The sequence below is a fragment of the Cherax quadricarinatus genome, chromosome 8, assembly GCF_038502225.1.
Source record: "Cherax quadricarinatus isolate ZL_2023a chromosome 8, ASM3850222v1, whole genome shotgun sequence".
NCBI classification, from domain to species: domain Eukaryota; kingdom Metazoa; phylum Arthropoda; class Malacostraca; order Decapoda; family Parastacidae; genus Cherax; species Cherax quadricarinatus.
In genome coordinates this window covers 5063600-5079136 of record NC_091299.1, presented here as the reverse complement: position 1 = coordinate 5079136, position 15537 = coordinate 5063600, and the positions used below count along the sequence as shown (strand labels likewise).

The 15537-nt window shown below is 38.9% G+C and overlaps 1 protein-coding gene across 1 annotated transcript in view; it reads right to left on the bottom strand.

Annotated features, from left to right (window-relative positions):
- Positions 1-15537, bottom strand: part of LOC128685185 (insulin-like growth factor 1 receptor) — a 124740-nt gene that overhangs the window by 36910 nt on the left and 72293 nt on the right. The window contains exons 9-10 of the mRNA XM_070082791.1: positions 11866-12025; positions 7527-7698 (exon numbers count right to left, since the gene is read on the bottom strand). Of these exons, the coding sequence (XP_069938892.1) occupies positions 7527-7698; positions 11866-12025 (332 nt within the window). The remainder of the gene's footprint in view (positions 1-7526; positions 7699-11865; positions 12026-15537) is intronic.

Here is a 15537-nt window from a genome sequence, read left to right as displayed (position 1 = left end):
AATAGATAATAAGCTTATGTAACTGTGAAAGTAACAATTTTTTTTTTTTAACGCATCAGCTGTTACACACCAAGGCATGGTGGCCCGAAAAAGAAAAACTTTCATCATCACTCACTCCATCACTGTTTTGCCAGAGGTGTGCTTACACTACAGTTATAAAACTGCAACATTAACACCCCTCCTTCAGAGTGCAGACACTGTACTTCCCATCTCCAGGACTCAAGTCAAGCATGCCAGTTTCCCTGAATCCCTTCATAAATGTTACCTTGCTCACACTCCAACAGCACGTCAAGCCCTAAAAGCCATTTGTCTCCATTCGCTCCTATCTAGTGTGTTCATGCATGCTTGTTGGAAGTCCAAGCCCCACACAACCAAGCCCCTTTAACCTTTCATCGGCCGACCCCTACACCTTCCATCCACTACAGATTTATGCACTCTCAAAGTTATTCTATTTCGTTCCCTCCTCTCTACATGTCTGAACCACCTCAACAACCCCTCCTCAGCCCTCTCAATAATAGTTTTGATAATCCTGCACCTCCTCCTAATTTCCAAACTACGAATTATGTGGAAAAAGACACTTTATGAACAGTTCGGGACATTTATTAAAGGAAACGTTTCGCCACGAGTGGCTTCTTCAGTCTTAACCCTTTCAGGGTTTCGGCCGTACTAGTACGGCTTACGCGCCAGGGTCTTTGACGTACTAGTACGCATAAATTCTAGCGCCCTCAAATCTAGTGAGAGAAAGCTGGTAGGCCTACATATAAATGAATGGGTCTATGTGGTCAGAGTGCACAGTATAAAAAAAATCCTGCAGCACAGTGTGCAATGAGAAAAAAAACTGACCATGTTTTTGGATTAAAACAGCGACTTTGCACTGTATTTTCATATTGTATTTATTGTTGTATTCTAGTTTTCCTGGTCTCATTTTATAGAATGAAAGACATATTACAGAAATTGAAATGATTTTGACTGATTTTACAATTTCATTGTAAAATCAGCTCTAAGTAGCTCAATCAGCTCAAAATGAGCTCAAAGTAGCAAAAATCTTCAATTTTTACCAAAGTTCAAAAGTAAACAAATCATGCTAAGCGTCCAATACACGTCAACTGGTGAGTCTAATATTCTTTCACAAGTGCTTTGATATTATTTATACCATTTCTACACTAATGCAATAGTCTGCATAACAGTAAATCTTCTATTTTTTGTGAGAATAAAAATTCAGAGTGGAAAGCAAAAGAATGTAAGAGGGGCATGGGGACATGACTAATGAACAGAAGAAATGTTATTTTAGTGCCAGGAATGTCTTTCTTGTTTATTCTGGATCCTATTTGGAAATTGGCATCTTTTGAAATTTGTGTGAAATTGGCAAAATTGATAAATTCTGACCACTGTACTGAATAGTTGAAATCAGTAAATGGGTGGTTTCTTGTACTCATTCGATAGTAAAAATGGAGCTCTAGCAAAATAGTTATGATTTTTGTCGACTAGTACACTGGAATTAGCCAAAAATAGGGCTCAAAATGAGCAAAATGGCCGATGCGTAAACATCGTCGAGACCATAATTCCGTAAGTTTTCCACCAAATTTCATACTTCTGGTGTCATTATGATCGGGGAAAGATTCTCTATCTTTTCATAAGAAAATATATATATATTTTTTTTGAAATTTGGGGGGACCCTGAGAGCAAGTCTGGGAGAGGGCCTGTGGACCCTGAAAGGGGTAATACAGAGAAAACTAAGAAAACATGTATACATATGCATTTTCTTAGTTTTCTCCATATTAGGACTGAAGAAGCCACTTGTCACGAAACATTTCCTTTAATAAATGTCCTGAACTGTACATAAGTATCTTTTTCCACATCTTGTCGGTATCACCATACCATTTCCTCAAACTATGAATTCTATACATTATATTCACACCACACATTGCCAACTCAGACATAACATCTCTACTGCCTCCAGCCTTCTTGTTGCAACATTCACTACCCATGTTTCACACCAATATAAGAGTACTGTCATACATTTCCCTCTTTGCTTCCATGGACAAAGTTCTTTGTCTCCACAGACTCCTAAGTGCACAACTCATTTTTCCTCATCAATTCTATGATTCACTCTGCTGACACGTCCACTCCTAAATATCTGAATACATTCACCTCCTCCATACTCTCTCCCTCCAGTCTGATATCTAATCCTTCATCACCTAATTTTTTTATCATCACCACTTTACTCTTTTGTATATTTACTTTTAATTTTCTTCTTTTACATACCCTGTCAAACTCATCCACCAACCTATGCAACTTCTCTTCAGAATCTCCCAAAAGCACAGTGTCATCAGCAAAGAGCATCTGTGACAACTCCCACTTTGTGTTAGATTCTTTATCTTATAACCCCACACCACTTGCCAACACCCAAACATTCACTTCTCTTTCAACCCCATCTATAAATATATTGAATAACCATGGTGACATCACACATCCTTGCCTAAGGCCTACTTTTACTAGGAAATAATCTCCCTCTCTCCTACATACTTTAACCTGAGCCTCACTATTCCCATAAAAACTCTTCACTGCTTTCAGCAACCTGGCTCCTATTCCATACATTTGCAACATCTGCCACACTGCCCCCCTATCTACCCTATCATACACTTTTCCAAATCCATAATTGCCACAAAAACCTCTTTATCCTTATCTAAATACTGTTCACCTATATGTTTCACTGTAAATAGTATTTGGTTTACACACCCCCTACCTTTCCTAAAACAACCTTGTTCATCTGCTGTCCTACTCTCTGTCTTACTCTTAATTCTTTCAATAATAATAACTATCATACACTTTACCAGGTATACTCAACAGTGTTATTCCCCTATAATTTTTGCACTCTCTTTTGTCCCCTTTGCCTTTATACAAGGAACTATGCATGCTCTCTGCCAATCCCAAGGTACCTTACCCTCTTCCATACATTTAAGTAAAAGCACCAACCACTCCAAAACTATATTCCCACCTGCTTTTAACATTTCTATCTACCCATCAATCCCTGCTGCCTTACCCCCCTTCATTCTACACACTGCCTCAAGAACTTCCCCTACACTCACAACTGGCTCTTCCTCACTCCTACAAAATGTTATTCTTCCTTGCCCTATACATGAAATCACAGCTTCCCTATCTTCAACAACATTTAACAATTCCTTAAAATATTCCCTCCCTCCTTACATCACTTCTACTTTGAAAAAACCTCTCATATGCTAACTTTTTCTCCCTTACTACTGTCTTTACATCATCATTCCACCAATCATTCTTCTTCCCTCCTGAACCCATTTTCTTGTAACCACAAACTTCTGCTGAACACTAACACTACATCTTAAACCTACCCAACACATCTTCGACCCCATTGCCTATACTCTCACTAGCCTATCCTACAACAGTTGTTTGTATCTTACCTTAACTGCCTCCTCTTATAGTTTATAAACTTTCATCTCTCCCTTACTTGTTGCTTCTATTTTCCTTGTATCTCATCTACCTTTTACTCTCATGGCAACATCCAGTCCTGTCTAGTTCAGCTTATCTGTCTTTCTGTCTTCTGTGTGTGCCTTGAAGAATGGTGTTATGATAAGCATCATATAAGTGTAGCTATAGCTATAGTGAGAGTAACCTACCCTAACTGAAGCAATATTACAAGTAGTACAATTATACATTATAAAATTAATTATGGCACAAACAAAATTGCAAGTAGTATAATTAATAATAATACAAACAGTACTATTTTAAGTATAGGTTGATGTTTTAATAGACTAGAGGTCATATAGTATTTAGAAAAGTTGCTTCAACTGGTTAGATGATTGTGTGTGTGTTTTCATCTGTGCTGCCTCCTGGTGTTATCTCTGCTACAGCATTATTTGCTACATTCCTCCATTTTAGGTGCCTTAGGTTGAAATCCCCCAGGAGCAAAATGTTGGAAGATTTTCCAGTGATCAGTTTTCAAATGCTGTTCCTGGAATTGTTGGGAAGTTGCATCTGGAGGCTTGTAAACAACCACAATGACCAGGTTTTGGTTCTTGATCACGAGTTTCGTGATTAATCCATTCCAGAGAGCCTGCCAAGTGTAAAGTAAAAGGACACGAGTGCAACTAATGTGACATTTTATTGTGGCAACATTTCGCTCTCCAGGAGCTTTGTCAAGCTTGATAAAGCTCCTGGAGAGCGAAACATTGCCACAATAAAATGACACATTAGTTGCACTTGTGTCCTTTTACTTTACATATTGTCGGTAATTCTATCAACTTTATTACAGCCTGCCAAATGTCGAAATTGACGAGTGGCAAAACCATTTTCCCCATAAGAAATAATGGAAATAAAATTAATCCATTCCCGACACCCAAAAATATTAAAATAATTTTTTTTTCAAATTAAATAAAGATTTACATACTGAAAACAATGAGAAATCAAGTACATATATATAAAAAATAATAACAACATTACACTTAGCTTTACTGAAGACTTCTGGGTGGATGGAAGATGGGAGGAGGGGATAGGAGGAAGGTGTACACTATTGTTTGGAAGGAGAATCTCCTTCCATTAGGACTTCAGGTACGAAGTCCTTATCTGGGGTTACTTCCCTTCTTTGATATTTAAAGACACTGGGAACAACTTGAGTCATTGGACCCCTGTCATTATGAAAAAGCAGAAACTATCTGTCCCCTCAGAGAGCTCTGTTTATGGAGATGAAGTGACTGGCATTTCTTTAAGAAAGGTTTGTCTGAAGTGGGACACAAGTTGTGATGAATGGTTTTGAAAACACAAGTTGAAGAATTGAGACACTGTCATTGTACATGTTGCCAATACGGCCTGCAACAGCTTTGTTAGGGTGAAGTTCATCCATAAATGTTTGCACTTCAGTCAACTTTGCACAAATGTCCTTAATCTTTGAAGAAGGCACCTTCCTCCATCTCTCTTCCTCCTCCTCTGCAGCAGTTTCCTGAGCTGTGAATGCCATTACGCTTCTTAAATCTCTCAAACCAACCTTTGCTGGCTTTAAAATCACAATCACCACCACTTGTTGCAGGCATTTTCTTTACGAGATCGTCATGTAACTGCCTTGCCTTTTCATATATTATTGACTGCATAACACCATCTCCTTCTAACTGTTTTTCGGTAATCCACACCAACAATAACTTTTCCACTTCTTAGAGGATTTGCGGCCTCTTTTTTATCAGCATATCTACTCCTTTCGCAACAACAGCACACTTTATATCCTTTCCCTTCACCACGATCGAAGTGATGGTTGAATGGGGTTTGCCATACATCCTGGCAAGTTCTGTAACACGCACTCCGCTCTCATATTTTTCAATGATTTCCTTCTTGAATTTGATCGTGTTCCTCACTTTCTTTACCAAAGGGCTTGCACTAGCTTTCCTTGGGCCCATGGTGACTTATTTAGCAGTTGCAATCACAAAAAACAATGGATTATTACGAAATGTATGAACCCGCGGGGTGATGGTCACGTGCTGTTAAACAATGGCACACTGAGTGTGAATGGTGCGGGAGACTGGTTTTGTGTGCGCGGTGATGGGCAGACGGGTACCGGATGGTCACCGAATCACGAGTCCAATCACGAATCGCGAAGCTAAATTTTGCCGAAAAAACTTGCCGAAAGTCGGATTTCACCAAACTCAATGCCGACGAAACTCGGGGGTCCACTGTATTTAGTAGTTCCGAGCATATCAGTGATATACAGGCCAACCCCCCATTCTTTTGCCTGTTCACTGTCACATCTCCATACGTATTAACCCGGGATCCATATTTCATTGTGAAGGTGATCCTTTATGTGGGTCTCTGTGAAAACTGCAAACATTGCATTTGACTCTGTAAGCAGTCTACAGATGAAAGGTATTTTGTTGTTTGTTGCTGGCTTTAGACCCTGTATATCTGCACAGATGTCATAAGTGTCACAGTGCATATATACTGGCAGACAACTGTTATCCATGAATTGTTTAGAAGTAGAAAACTGAGACTGAAAGGTATGAGAAACACTGAGAGTATACCTTGCCCTTGTCTGAAAACATGTAAATAAAATAGGGAAGAGCCTGCTGAAGTGGTGCATGAACCACCTGTGGGAGTGAAATACCCTCAAGTAAATTTATTGTAAATTCAGCAAAATACACTGAACACAATACAGTGGTCCCTCGAGTTATGATATTAATTCTTTCCAGAAGATATTACAACTCAAACCACAAAATATGTGGTTTTATGGTAATTCCTTCTAAGATGCCAGAATACACCCAGGCAGATTGGTAAAAAATTAAAGACTTAATTATAGTCTTGTTGTCTCCCAGTTCAGGGCTAGTACATGTTTGGTCTCCCTGATTCCCACCCTCCTTCACCCTAACCCACAACTCCTCTCTCCTACTCCTAAAGCATCCTCCGCAGGCAAACCACAGCAGATATAGCAAGACAGGGCAGGTAGAGCAAGGAACAGCAGACAGGGTTACAGGGAAGGAGAGAGGATAGGTCAGGGCAGGGCAGGTTGGTAAAGAATTGTGAACCTCATTTTAAGACTTGTCACTGTCTCCCACTGCCTCACCCTAACAGCTCTAACCCCTCTCCATATACACCCCAGCCTGTCATTTTTAACCACCATACAATTGCAGAGTGAGACAACTGAACAATGAGGCGCCTCTAGTCTGCTAGCAGACAAATGATACACATTACTTCATCCATCTATTACATTACCATTGTCGATTTTTACAATCTCAAAACCTGAAAAAATTTGGGTGGCTTTTTAGGGGATCTAAGAAACATAACCTCTTTTTCCATATGTTTTTCAGTTCATTTTACACACATTTTATTACATGCCATTTTCAGGAAGGTAATTTCTGTGTTAAATGACAGTCAACTGTACTTCTACATGTCCATGAGAATTTCAAGAGAAGACTAATAGGGTAAAAGTAATGCAATTTATATTGGTATTATAAACATTATGCAAACAGTTACTGATCATATTAGTGGGTCTTAGGCCCTGAATGCAAAGTAGATTTTATTTCTTCAAAATGTTGTATTATTTTTTATTTTAACACCAGCTATTTCCCACCAAAAATAGAGCAAAACAAAACAAAAACAAAAAAATTATACACTATCATTCATTCAATAGCTGCCTTGCCAGAAGTGTACAGTTCAACTGACCCTCAAAACTGCAATATTCCCAACCTTCCCTCAGAGTGCAGGTATTGTACTTCCCATCTCCAAGACTTAAATTTAGATAGCCAGTTTCGTTCAATATCTTCATAAATGTCACTTTGTTTATAAAGAAAACCAACCACAAACAAAGTTAACACAGTGAGCAAAAATATAATTTCAGTCAAGATATTAAAGAAACCAGAAATTATTCTCAATGCTATCAGTGGTAGTCTTCCATATACAATTGACATGCAAATGAAGCCATATTCATAATTCCTTGAATGGATGATAACTCTCACAAGAACAAGTCTTTAATATCTTTTCAAAGGGTAAACAAAATGTGTATATTACTGCCTTACTGATTTTGTAGTAGTCATTATCTGTCAATCTTGTCATTCCAAAGTCAGAAATCTTTATGTTAAGTTGATCATCGACTAAACAATTGCGAGCAGCCAGGTCACGATGCACAATTTTGTGACTTGCTAAATAAGCCATTCCATCTGCTATTTGTATCGCCATGGCACACACATGCTGCAAGGAAACAGTCAAGGAAGCATTTATTACACAAACTTTTATTTATTGTAGCTGGCAAGCAAATGCAAAGATCATTCTTAATTTTTATCCTATTAACCATTTTCATGGAGTGGTGGGAAAGTACAAGCTAGATATGAAGAAAGTACAACAGGAAAAGAGGATAACTTATGAGTTAACAGAAGGAAACAAATTAAATTACACTACAAGGATCAAACATTTACATGCTACTCCATTATTAAACTTTCTGTGCAGGATTAAATGTGAGAGATATTTCCTATTTGTAATTATCTATCAGTAATAACCTACATAGACACTTACATATCACATAAAAAATGTAAGACTAAAGAGGAATGATTTCTGTATCTATGTAAGGATCAGAAATGCCAATGATATGCATTCCTAAAACTATCATTGCATCACTTCTACTTTGTAAAAACTTCTCATATGCTAACTTTTTCTCCCTTACTACTCTCTCTACATCATCATTTCACCAATCGCTCCTCTTCCCTCCCACACCCACTTTCCTGTAACCACAAACTTCTGCTGAATACTCTAACACTACATTTTTAAACCTACCCCATACCTTTTTGACCCCATTGCCTATGCTCTCATTAGCCCATCTATCCTCCAATAGCTGTTTATATCTTACCCTAACTGCCTCCTCTTTTAGTTTATAAACCTTCACCTCTCTCTTCCCTGATGCATCTATTCTCCTTGTATACCATCTACCTTTTACTCTCAGTGTAGCTACAACTAAAAAGTGATCTGATATATCTGTGACCCCTCTATAAACATGTACATCCTGAAGTCTACTCAACAGTCTTTTATCTACTAATACATAATCCAACAAACTACTGTCATTTCACCCTACATCATATCTTGGATACTTATTTATCCTCTTTTTCTTAAAATATGTATTACCTATAACTAAACCCCTTTCTATACAAAGTTCAATCAAAGGGCTCCCATTATCATTTACACCTGGCACCCCAAACTTACCTACCACACCCTCTCTAAAAGTTTCTCCTACTTTAGCATTCAGGTCGACATGACTCAAGAAATCGTAATGACACGATTGCAAATAAACCATACCCCCGGCCGGGATTGAACCCGCGGTCATAGAGTCTCAAAACTCCAGCCCGTCGTGTTAGCCACTAGACCAGCTAGCCACAATAAGATTCATCCAACTAGGTATATTTCTACACCATAGGAAAGTTAGCACAGGCACCTCTGTGACCACAAATGCAAGTTTTTACAGACGAATCTCCAGCTAGCGTGGCCGTGACGAACTCTAGCTCAAGTCATGTTGACGGCAGTGAAGGGACTTGAGCTAGAGTTCGTCACGGCCACGCTAGCTGGAGATTCGTCTGTAAAAACTTGCATTTGTGATCACAGAGGTGCCTGTGCTAACTTTCCTATGGTGTAGAAATATACCTAGTTGGATGAATCTTATTGTGGCTAGCTGGTCTAGTGGCTAACGCGACGGGCTGGAGTTTTGAGACTCTATGACCGCGGGTTCAATCCCGGCCGGGGGTATGGTTTAGCATTCAGGTCTCCTACCACAATTACTCTCACTTGGTTCAAAGGTTCCTGTACATTCACTTAACATCTCCCAAAATCTCTCTCTCTCCTCTACATTCCTCTCTTCTCCAGGTGCATACACGCTTATTATGACCCACTTTTCGCATCCAACCTTTACTTTAACCCACATAATCCTTGAATTTACACAATCATATTCTCTTTTCTCCTTCCATAACTGATCCTTCAACATTATTGCTACCCCTTCCTTAGCTCTAACTCTCTCAGATACTCCAGATTTAATCCCATTTATTCCCCCCACCGAAACTCTCCTACCCCATTCAGCTTTGTTTCGCTTAGGGCCAGGACATCCAACTTCTTTTCATTCATAACATCAGCAATCATCTGTTTCTTGTCATCCACGCACATTCAAGCATCCCAGTTTTATAAAGTTTTTCTTCTTCTCTTTTTTAGTAAATGTTTACAGGAGAAGGGGTTACTAGCCCATTGCTCCCGGCATTTTAGTCGCCTCATATGACACGCATGGCTTACGGAGGAAAGATTCTTTTCCACTTTAACATGGACAATGGAAGAAATAAAGAAGAACAAGAGCTATTTAGAAAAAGGAGAAAAACCTAGATGTATGTATATATATATGCATGTGCGTGTCTGTGAAGTGTGACTAAAGTGTAAGTAGGAGTAGCAAGATATCCCTGTTATCTAGCGTGTTTATTTTAATTTATATATTTTTTATGTTCTGATAATTACAATTTATAATAGTTCTTGTGATTTCATAGCCAATCTTTGTTCTGGCACTAATATTAAGTACTGAAATAGTACTCAAATAGTCACAATCACACTGACAGGTGAATATTTTCACAAAGTATTAATAGGTCTCAGCAATGTTTTAGACATGCTAGAGTATATCATGTATATGAAACTCCTTGAAGAATGGTGTTATGACGAGTGTCAGTAAACTGCTGACAGTGCAGTGACACTTGAACATACACTGATCCAGGGAACACTGGTTTCATTTGTTTTCACTGTTACACACAAACATATCTGTCTCTCTCTGTCTAGCTCTGCTTATCTGTCTGCCTGTGTGTGTGTCTGTCTTTTTGTCTGCTCGTCTCTGTCTCAGGGAGTGGCTCATAAACCTGTTGGTTTACAAGCTGCTCTGATTCCTGAGCAAGTGAATATGCGTATTACTTGTGTCATGCTTATTATGCCTCATATCTACAAGCACTGTATAGCACTTTGCCTGGAATTTTTGGGTTATCCTAGGTAATTTACACTATGTATAATTGTACTTATGTGTACCTGTGAGAGAGAGACAGAGATACAGACAGAGACAGCCAAAGTCAGCGAGCAAGCCGGCCAGCCTGCCAAATACATATTACATGTTCCAGAATCATTTCTCTATACTTAGGGCAGAGGTTATTGGTCATTCTGGCAGGATGACACCAACAGTGGTATCAGAAACGAAAGGATGTTGTACAAATGTTGCACATGGGTTACTATCGAGGTTTTAGATATTTCCTCGACCCCTTGTTGCCACATCCACCTCAAAGCCACTAAACTCTGGGTCGTCATCACTTTCCTCTTAAGAGGGGAGTATTAATACAACATGACATCAGTGAATTCCAGGTTTTTGCCATGCTATTTGCTCTAGATGGCGCTCAATTGAACTAGTGCTCCCGCAAGGTACTAAGTGATCCCAGATTTTTTTAATACTGTGCACACTGAATGTTAAAACCCATTCTATACTGACCAGGCATCTCAGGCCAATCATGCCAAATTTGGAAGCAGGAAAAATAAAACATATATCTACGTTTGGAGTGCTAGCGGTACAAACATACAGTGGTACCCCGAGTTTCGTACAGCTCCTAACTCGAACAATTACGTAAGTGTATTATTATAAGTGTTTTTTTAAGTGTATTTTTGGGGGTCTGAAACTGATTAATCTAATTTTCATTATTCCTTATGGGAATAAATTCGTTCAGTAAAGGCACTCGAACAGCCTTCTGGAACGAATTTTGTACGACACTTGGGGTACCACTGTAGATCTACATTTGGACAGTTTAAGGGTTAATACTAATGCGAGGTAGTCAAAGATGGAGATTTTAAAGAATAATAATCTTGAAGTTGCATATAGCAAATAAACAATATTACAAATAATGGTTGGAACCATGTACTCTGATCAACATTTTAACTTTAAAATACAACTGCAAAAAAACTGGAAGATAAATATAGGAAACCTCTTCTCTTTTATATAAAGTGTGTTAACTAATTTGCATTGAGGCCAGTTTAGCTCCATAAAAAACCTGTGACTAGTTTGACATCTTTTTCAATCAAGCAGCTCTAGGCTTCTTTTCCCAGTGTCACTTAATGTACTAAATAACAGGTACCATATTGCTAAATGTATTCCTCATGGAAGAGAAAGAGCAGATAATAGAGGGATAATTAATTTTTTTATTTATTAAAATTACCCTAATTATAACAAATATAAAGCAAGACAGACATGTAAAAATCAAGAAATGAGAGAACAAATATGAAACCTTAACAGTGTTTCTAGTGCTTGCTGGCATGATATAAGACAAAAAAAAAAAAATTTGAAGAAAAAATATATCAAAGTGAAAAGCTTACATCAACACTGAGAACAGAGAAGATGTCATTGTCCTGTGCCTTCAGTGATCTAAGGTAGTTGAGAAGGTCCCCTCGACTCATCAGCTCCATGACCAGTAACATGTGGTTGGGGCCAGGAACAACTCCATAGGCATGTACCAAGTGGTAACATTTTAGCTTCCTGGAAAAAATGGTAGGAAACAATACAAAGAAATACCATATAAATGTCTGATGATGATGATCTACTTGGACAGAAAATGATTTGAGTTACAGAGCAAAGTAAACAATGACTTACCAGAAAGGGTAAACAATGATTTAACTAGCCTTTACTGCATTTATCTTACTGTTTTATCTGAATGATAAGTCATCAAACATTATTATACTTAAGTCTTTCACGAGTTCCTTTCACCCTGAGATGCTCTTGTCTTTCATATCCAGTGCTACTTTTAAAGTCTTCAATCTTACCATATCTTTCCACTTAAAAAGCACATTTTTTTAAGTGTTTTACAATAAAAAAATAGGGTCAGTACTTACAGAGATATGAGGCCGAGAAGTTGGCACTGAATGCTTACGTAACAGCAACATGGAGTCCTGCCGCTTGCAGACGTGTTGCCGATATACCTTTTTTTCTATTTTTCATATTATTTTATATAATTTTTATTTTTATGTTCTGATAATTACAATTTATAATAATTCTTGTCATTTTATAATCAATCTTTGTTCTGACACTAGTATTAGGTACTGAAATTGTACTCACATTGTCACAAACACAGTGACAGGTGGACATTCACACCTGCCTTGAAATACAGTGGACCTCCGCTTAACCATCACCTCCCAATGCGACCAATTATGTAAGTGTGTTTGTACGTGTATGTTTGAGGGTCTGAAATGGACTAATCTACTTCACAATATTACTTATGCGAACAAATTCGGTCAGTACTGGCACCTGAACATACTTCTGGAATGAAAAAATATCGTTAACCAGGGGTCCACTGTATATACAAAGTACAAGGGGCTAGTAACCCCTTCTCCTCTATGTATTACTAAATGTAAAAGGAGAAACTTTCGTTTTTCCTTTTGGGCCACCCCGCCTCAGTGGGATACGGCCGGTGTATTGAAAGAAGAAAGAAAGAAGTCTGTTGAGTTGTAGGTAGTAGGTTGTTAGACAGCAACCACCCAGGGAGGTACTACCGTCCTGCCAAGTGAGTGTAAAACGGAAACCTGTAATTGTATTACATGATGGTAGGATTGCTGGTGTCTACTTTCTGTCTCAAACATGCAAGATACATCTTGCTGCTTCAACTTACACTTAGGTCACACTACACATACATGTATACAACCATATATATACACACCCCTCTGGGTTTTCTTCTATTTTCTATCTAGTGCTTGTTCTTGTTTATTTCCTCTTATCTCCATGGGAAAGTGGAACAGAATTCTTCCTCCATAAGCCATGCATGTTTTTAGAGGGGACTAAAATGCCGGGAGCAAAGGGCTAGTAACCCCTTCTCCTGTATAAATTACTAAATTTAAAAAGAGAAACTTTCGTTTTTCTTTTTGGGCCACCCTGCCTTGATGGGATACGGCCGGTTTCTTAAAAAAAAAAAATTACATATTTACAGAAATTCATATCTATAACACACAATTTTTATATTTTGCTGCATTGGATTTTTTTGACCACCCTCTTGCTATTCCTTCTTTATGCGCTGAGGTAGGGGAGGTTGGGCTAATGGAATATGGGTATGCTGCTCTCAAATTGTTCGGCAACTGCAATACATCTGGTTTCATAAATTTTTATTTATGTAGGATAAAATTAGCATAGTTCCTTTGTATAAAGGCAAAGGGGACAAAAGAGAGTGCAAAAATTATAGGGGGATAAGTCTGTTGAGTATAGGTAGTAGGTTGGTAGACAGCAACCACCCAGGGAGGTACTACCGTCCTGCCAAGTGAGTGTAAAACGAAGCCTGTGATTGTTTTACATGATGGTAGGATTGCTGATGTCTTTTGTCTGTCTCATAAATATGCAAGATTACAGGCATGTCTTGCTACTTCTACTTACACTTAGGTCACACTACACATACATGTACAAGCATATATATACACACCCCTCTGGGTTTTCTTCTATTTTCTTTCTAGTTCTTGTTCTTGTTTATTTCCTCTTATCTCCATGGGGAAGTGGAACAGAATTCTTCCTCCGTAAGCCATGCGTGTTGTAAGAGGCGACTAAAATGCCGGGAGCAAGGGGCTAGTAACCCCTTCTGCTGTATATATTACTAAATGTAAAAGGAGAAACTTTCGTTTTTCCTTTTGGGCCACCCTGCCTTGGTGGGATACGGCCGATGTGTTGAAAGAAAGAAAGAAGTCTGTTGAGTATACCTGGTAAAGTGTATGGTAGAGTTATTATTGAAAGAATTAAGAGTAAGACGGAGAATAGGATAGCAGATGAACAAGGAGGCTTTAGGAAAGGTAGTGGGTGTGTGGACCAGGTGTTTACAGTGAAACATATAAGTGAACAGTATTTAGATAAGGCTAAAGAGGTTTTTGTGGCATTTATGGATTTGGAAAAGGCATATGACAGGGTGGATAGTTAGGCAATGTGGCAAATTACTGAAAGCAGTGAAGAGTTTTTACGAGGATAGTGAGGCTCAAGTTAGAGTATGTAGGAAAGAGGGAGATATTTCCCAGTAAAAGTAGGCCTTAGACAAGGATGTGTGATATCACCGTGGTTGTTTAATATATTTATAGATGGGGTTGTAAGAGAAGTAAATGCGAGGGTCTTGGCAAGAGGCGTGGAGTTAAAAGATAAAGAATCACACAAAGTGGGAGTTGTCACAGTTGCTCTTTGCTGATGACACTGTGCTCTTGGGAGATTCTGAAGAGAAGTTGCAGATGTTGGTGGATGAATTTGGTAAGGTATGCAAAAGAAGAAAATTAAAAGTGAATACAGGAAAGAGTAAGGTTATGAGGATAACAAAAAGATTAGGTGATGAAAGATTGGATATCAGATTGGAGGGAGAGAGTATGGAGGAGGTGAATGTATTCAGATCTTTGGGAGTGGACGTGTCAGCGGATGGGTTTATGAAAGATGAGGTGAATCATAGAATTGATGATGGGAAAAGGGTGAGCGGTGAACTTAGGAGTCTGTGGAGACAAAGAACTTTGTCCTTGGAGGCAAAGAGGGGAATGTATGAGAGTATAGTTTTACCAATGCTCTTACATGAGTGTGAAGCATGGGTGATGAATGTTGCAGCGAGGAGAAGGCTGGAGGCAGTGGAGATGTCATGTCTGAGGGCAATGTGTGGTGTGAATATAATGCAGAGAATTCGCAGTTTGGAAGTTAGGAGGAGGTGCGGGATTACAAAAACTGTTGTCCAGAGGGTTGAGGAAGGGTTGTTGAGGTGGTTCAAACATGTAGAGAGAATGGAGCGAAACAGAATGACTTCAAGAGTGTATCAGTCTGTAGTGGAAGGAAGGCGGGGTAGGGGTCGGCCTAGGAAAGGTTGGAGGGAGGGGGTAAAGGAGGTTTTGTGTGTGAGGGGCTTGGACTTCCAGCAGGCATGCATGAGCACGTTTGATAGGAGTGAATGGAGACAAATGGTCTTTAATACTTGACGTGCTGTTGGAGTGTGAGCAAAGTATCATTTATGAAGGGGTTCAGGGAAACCGGCAGGCCGGACTTGAGTCCTGAAGATG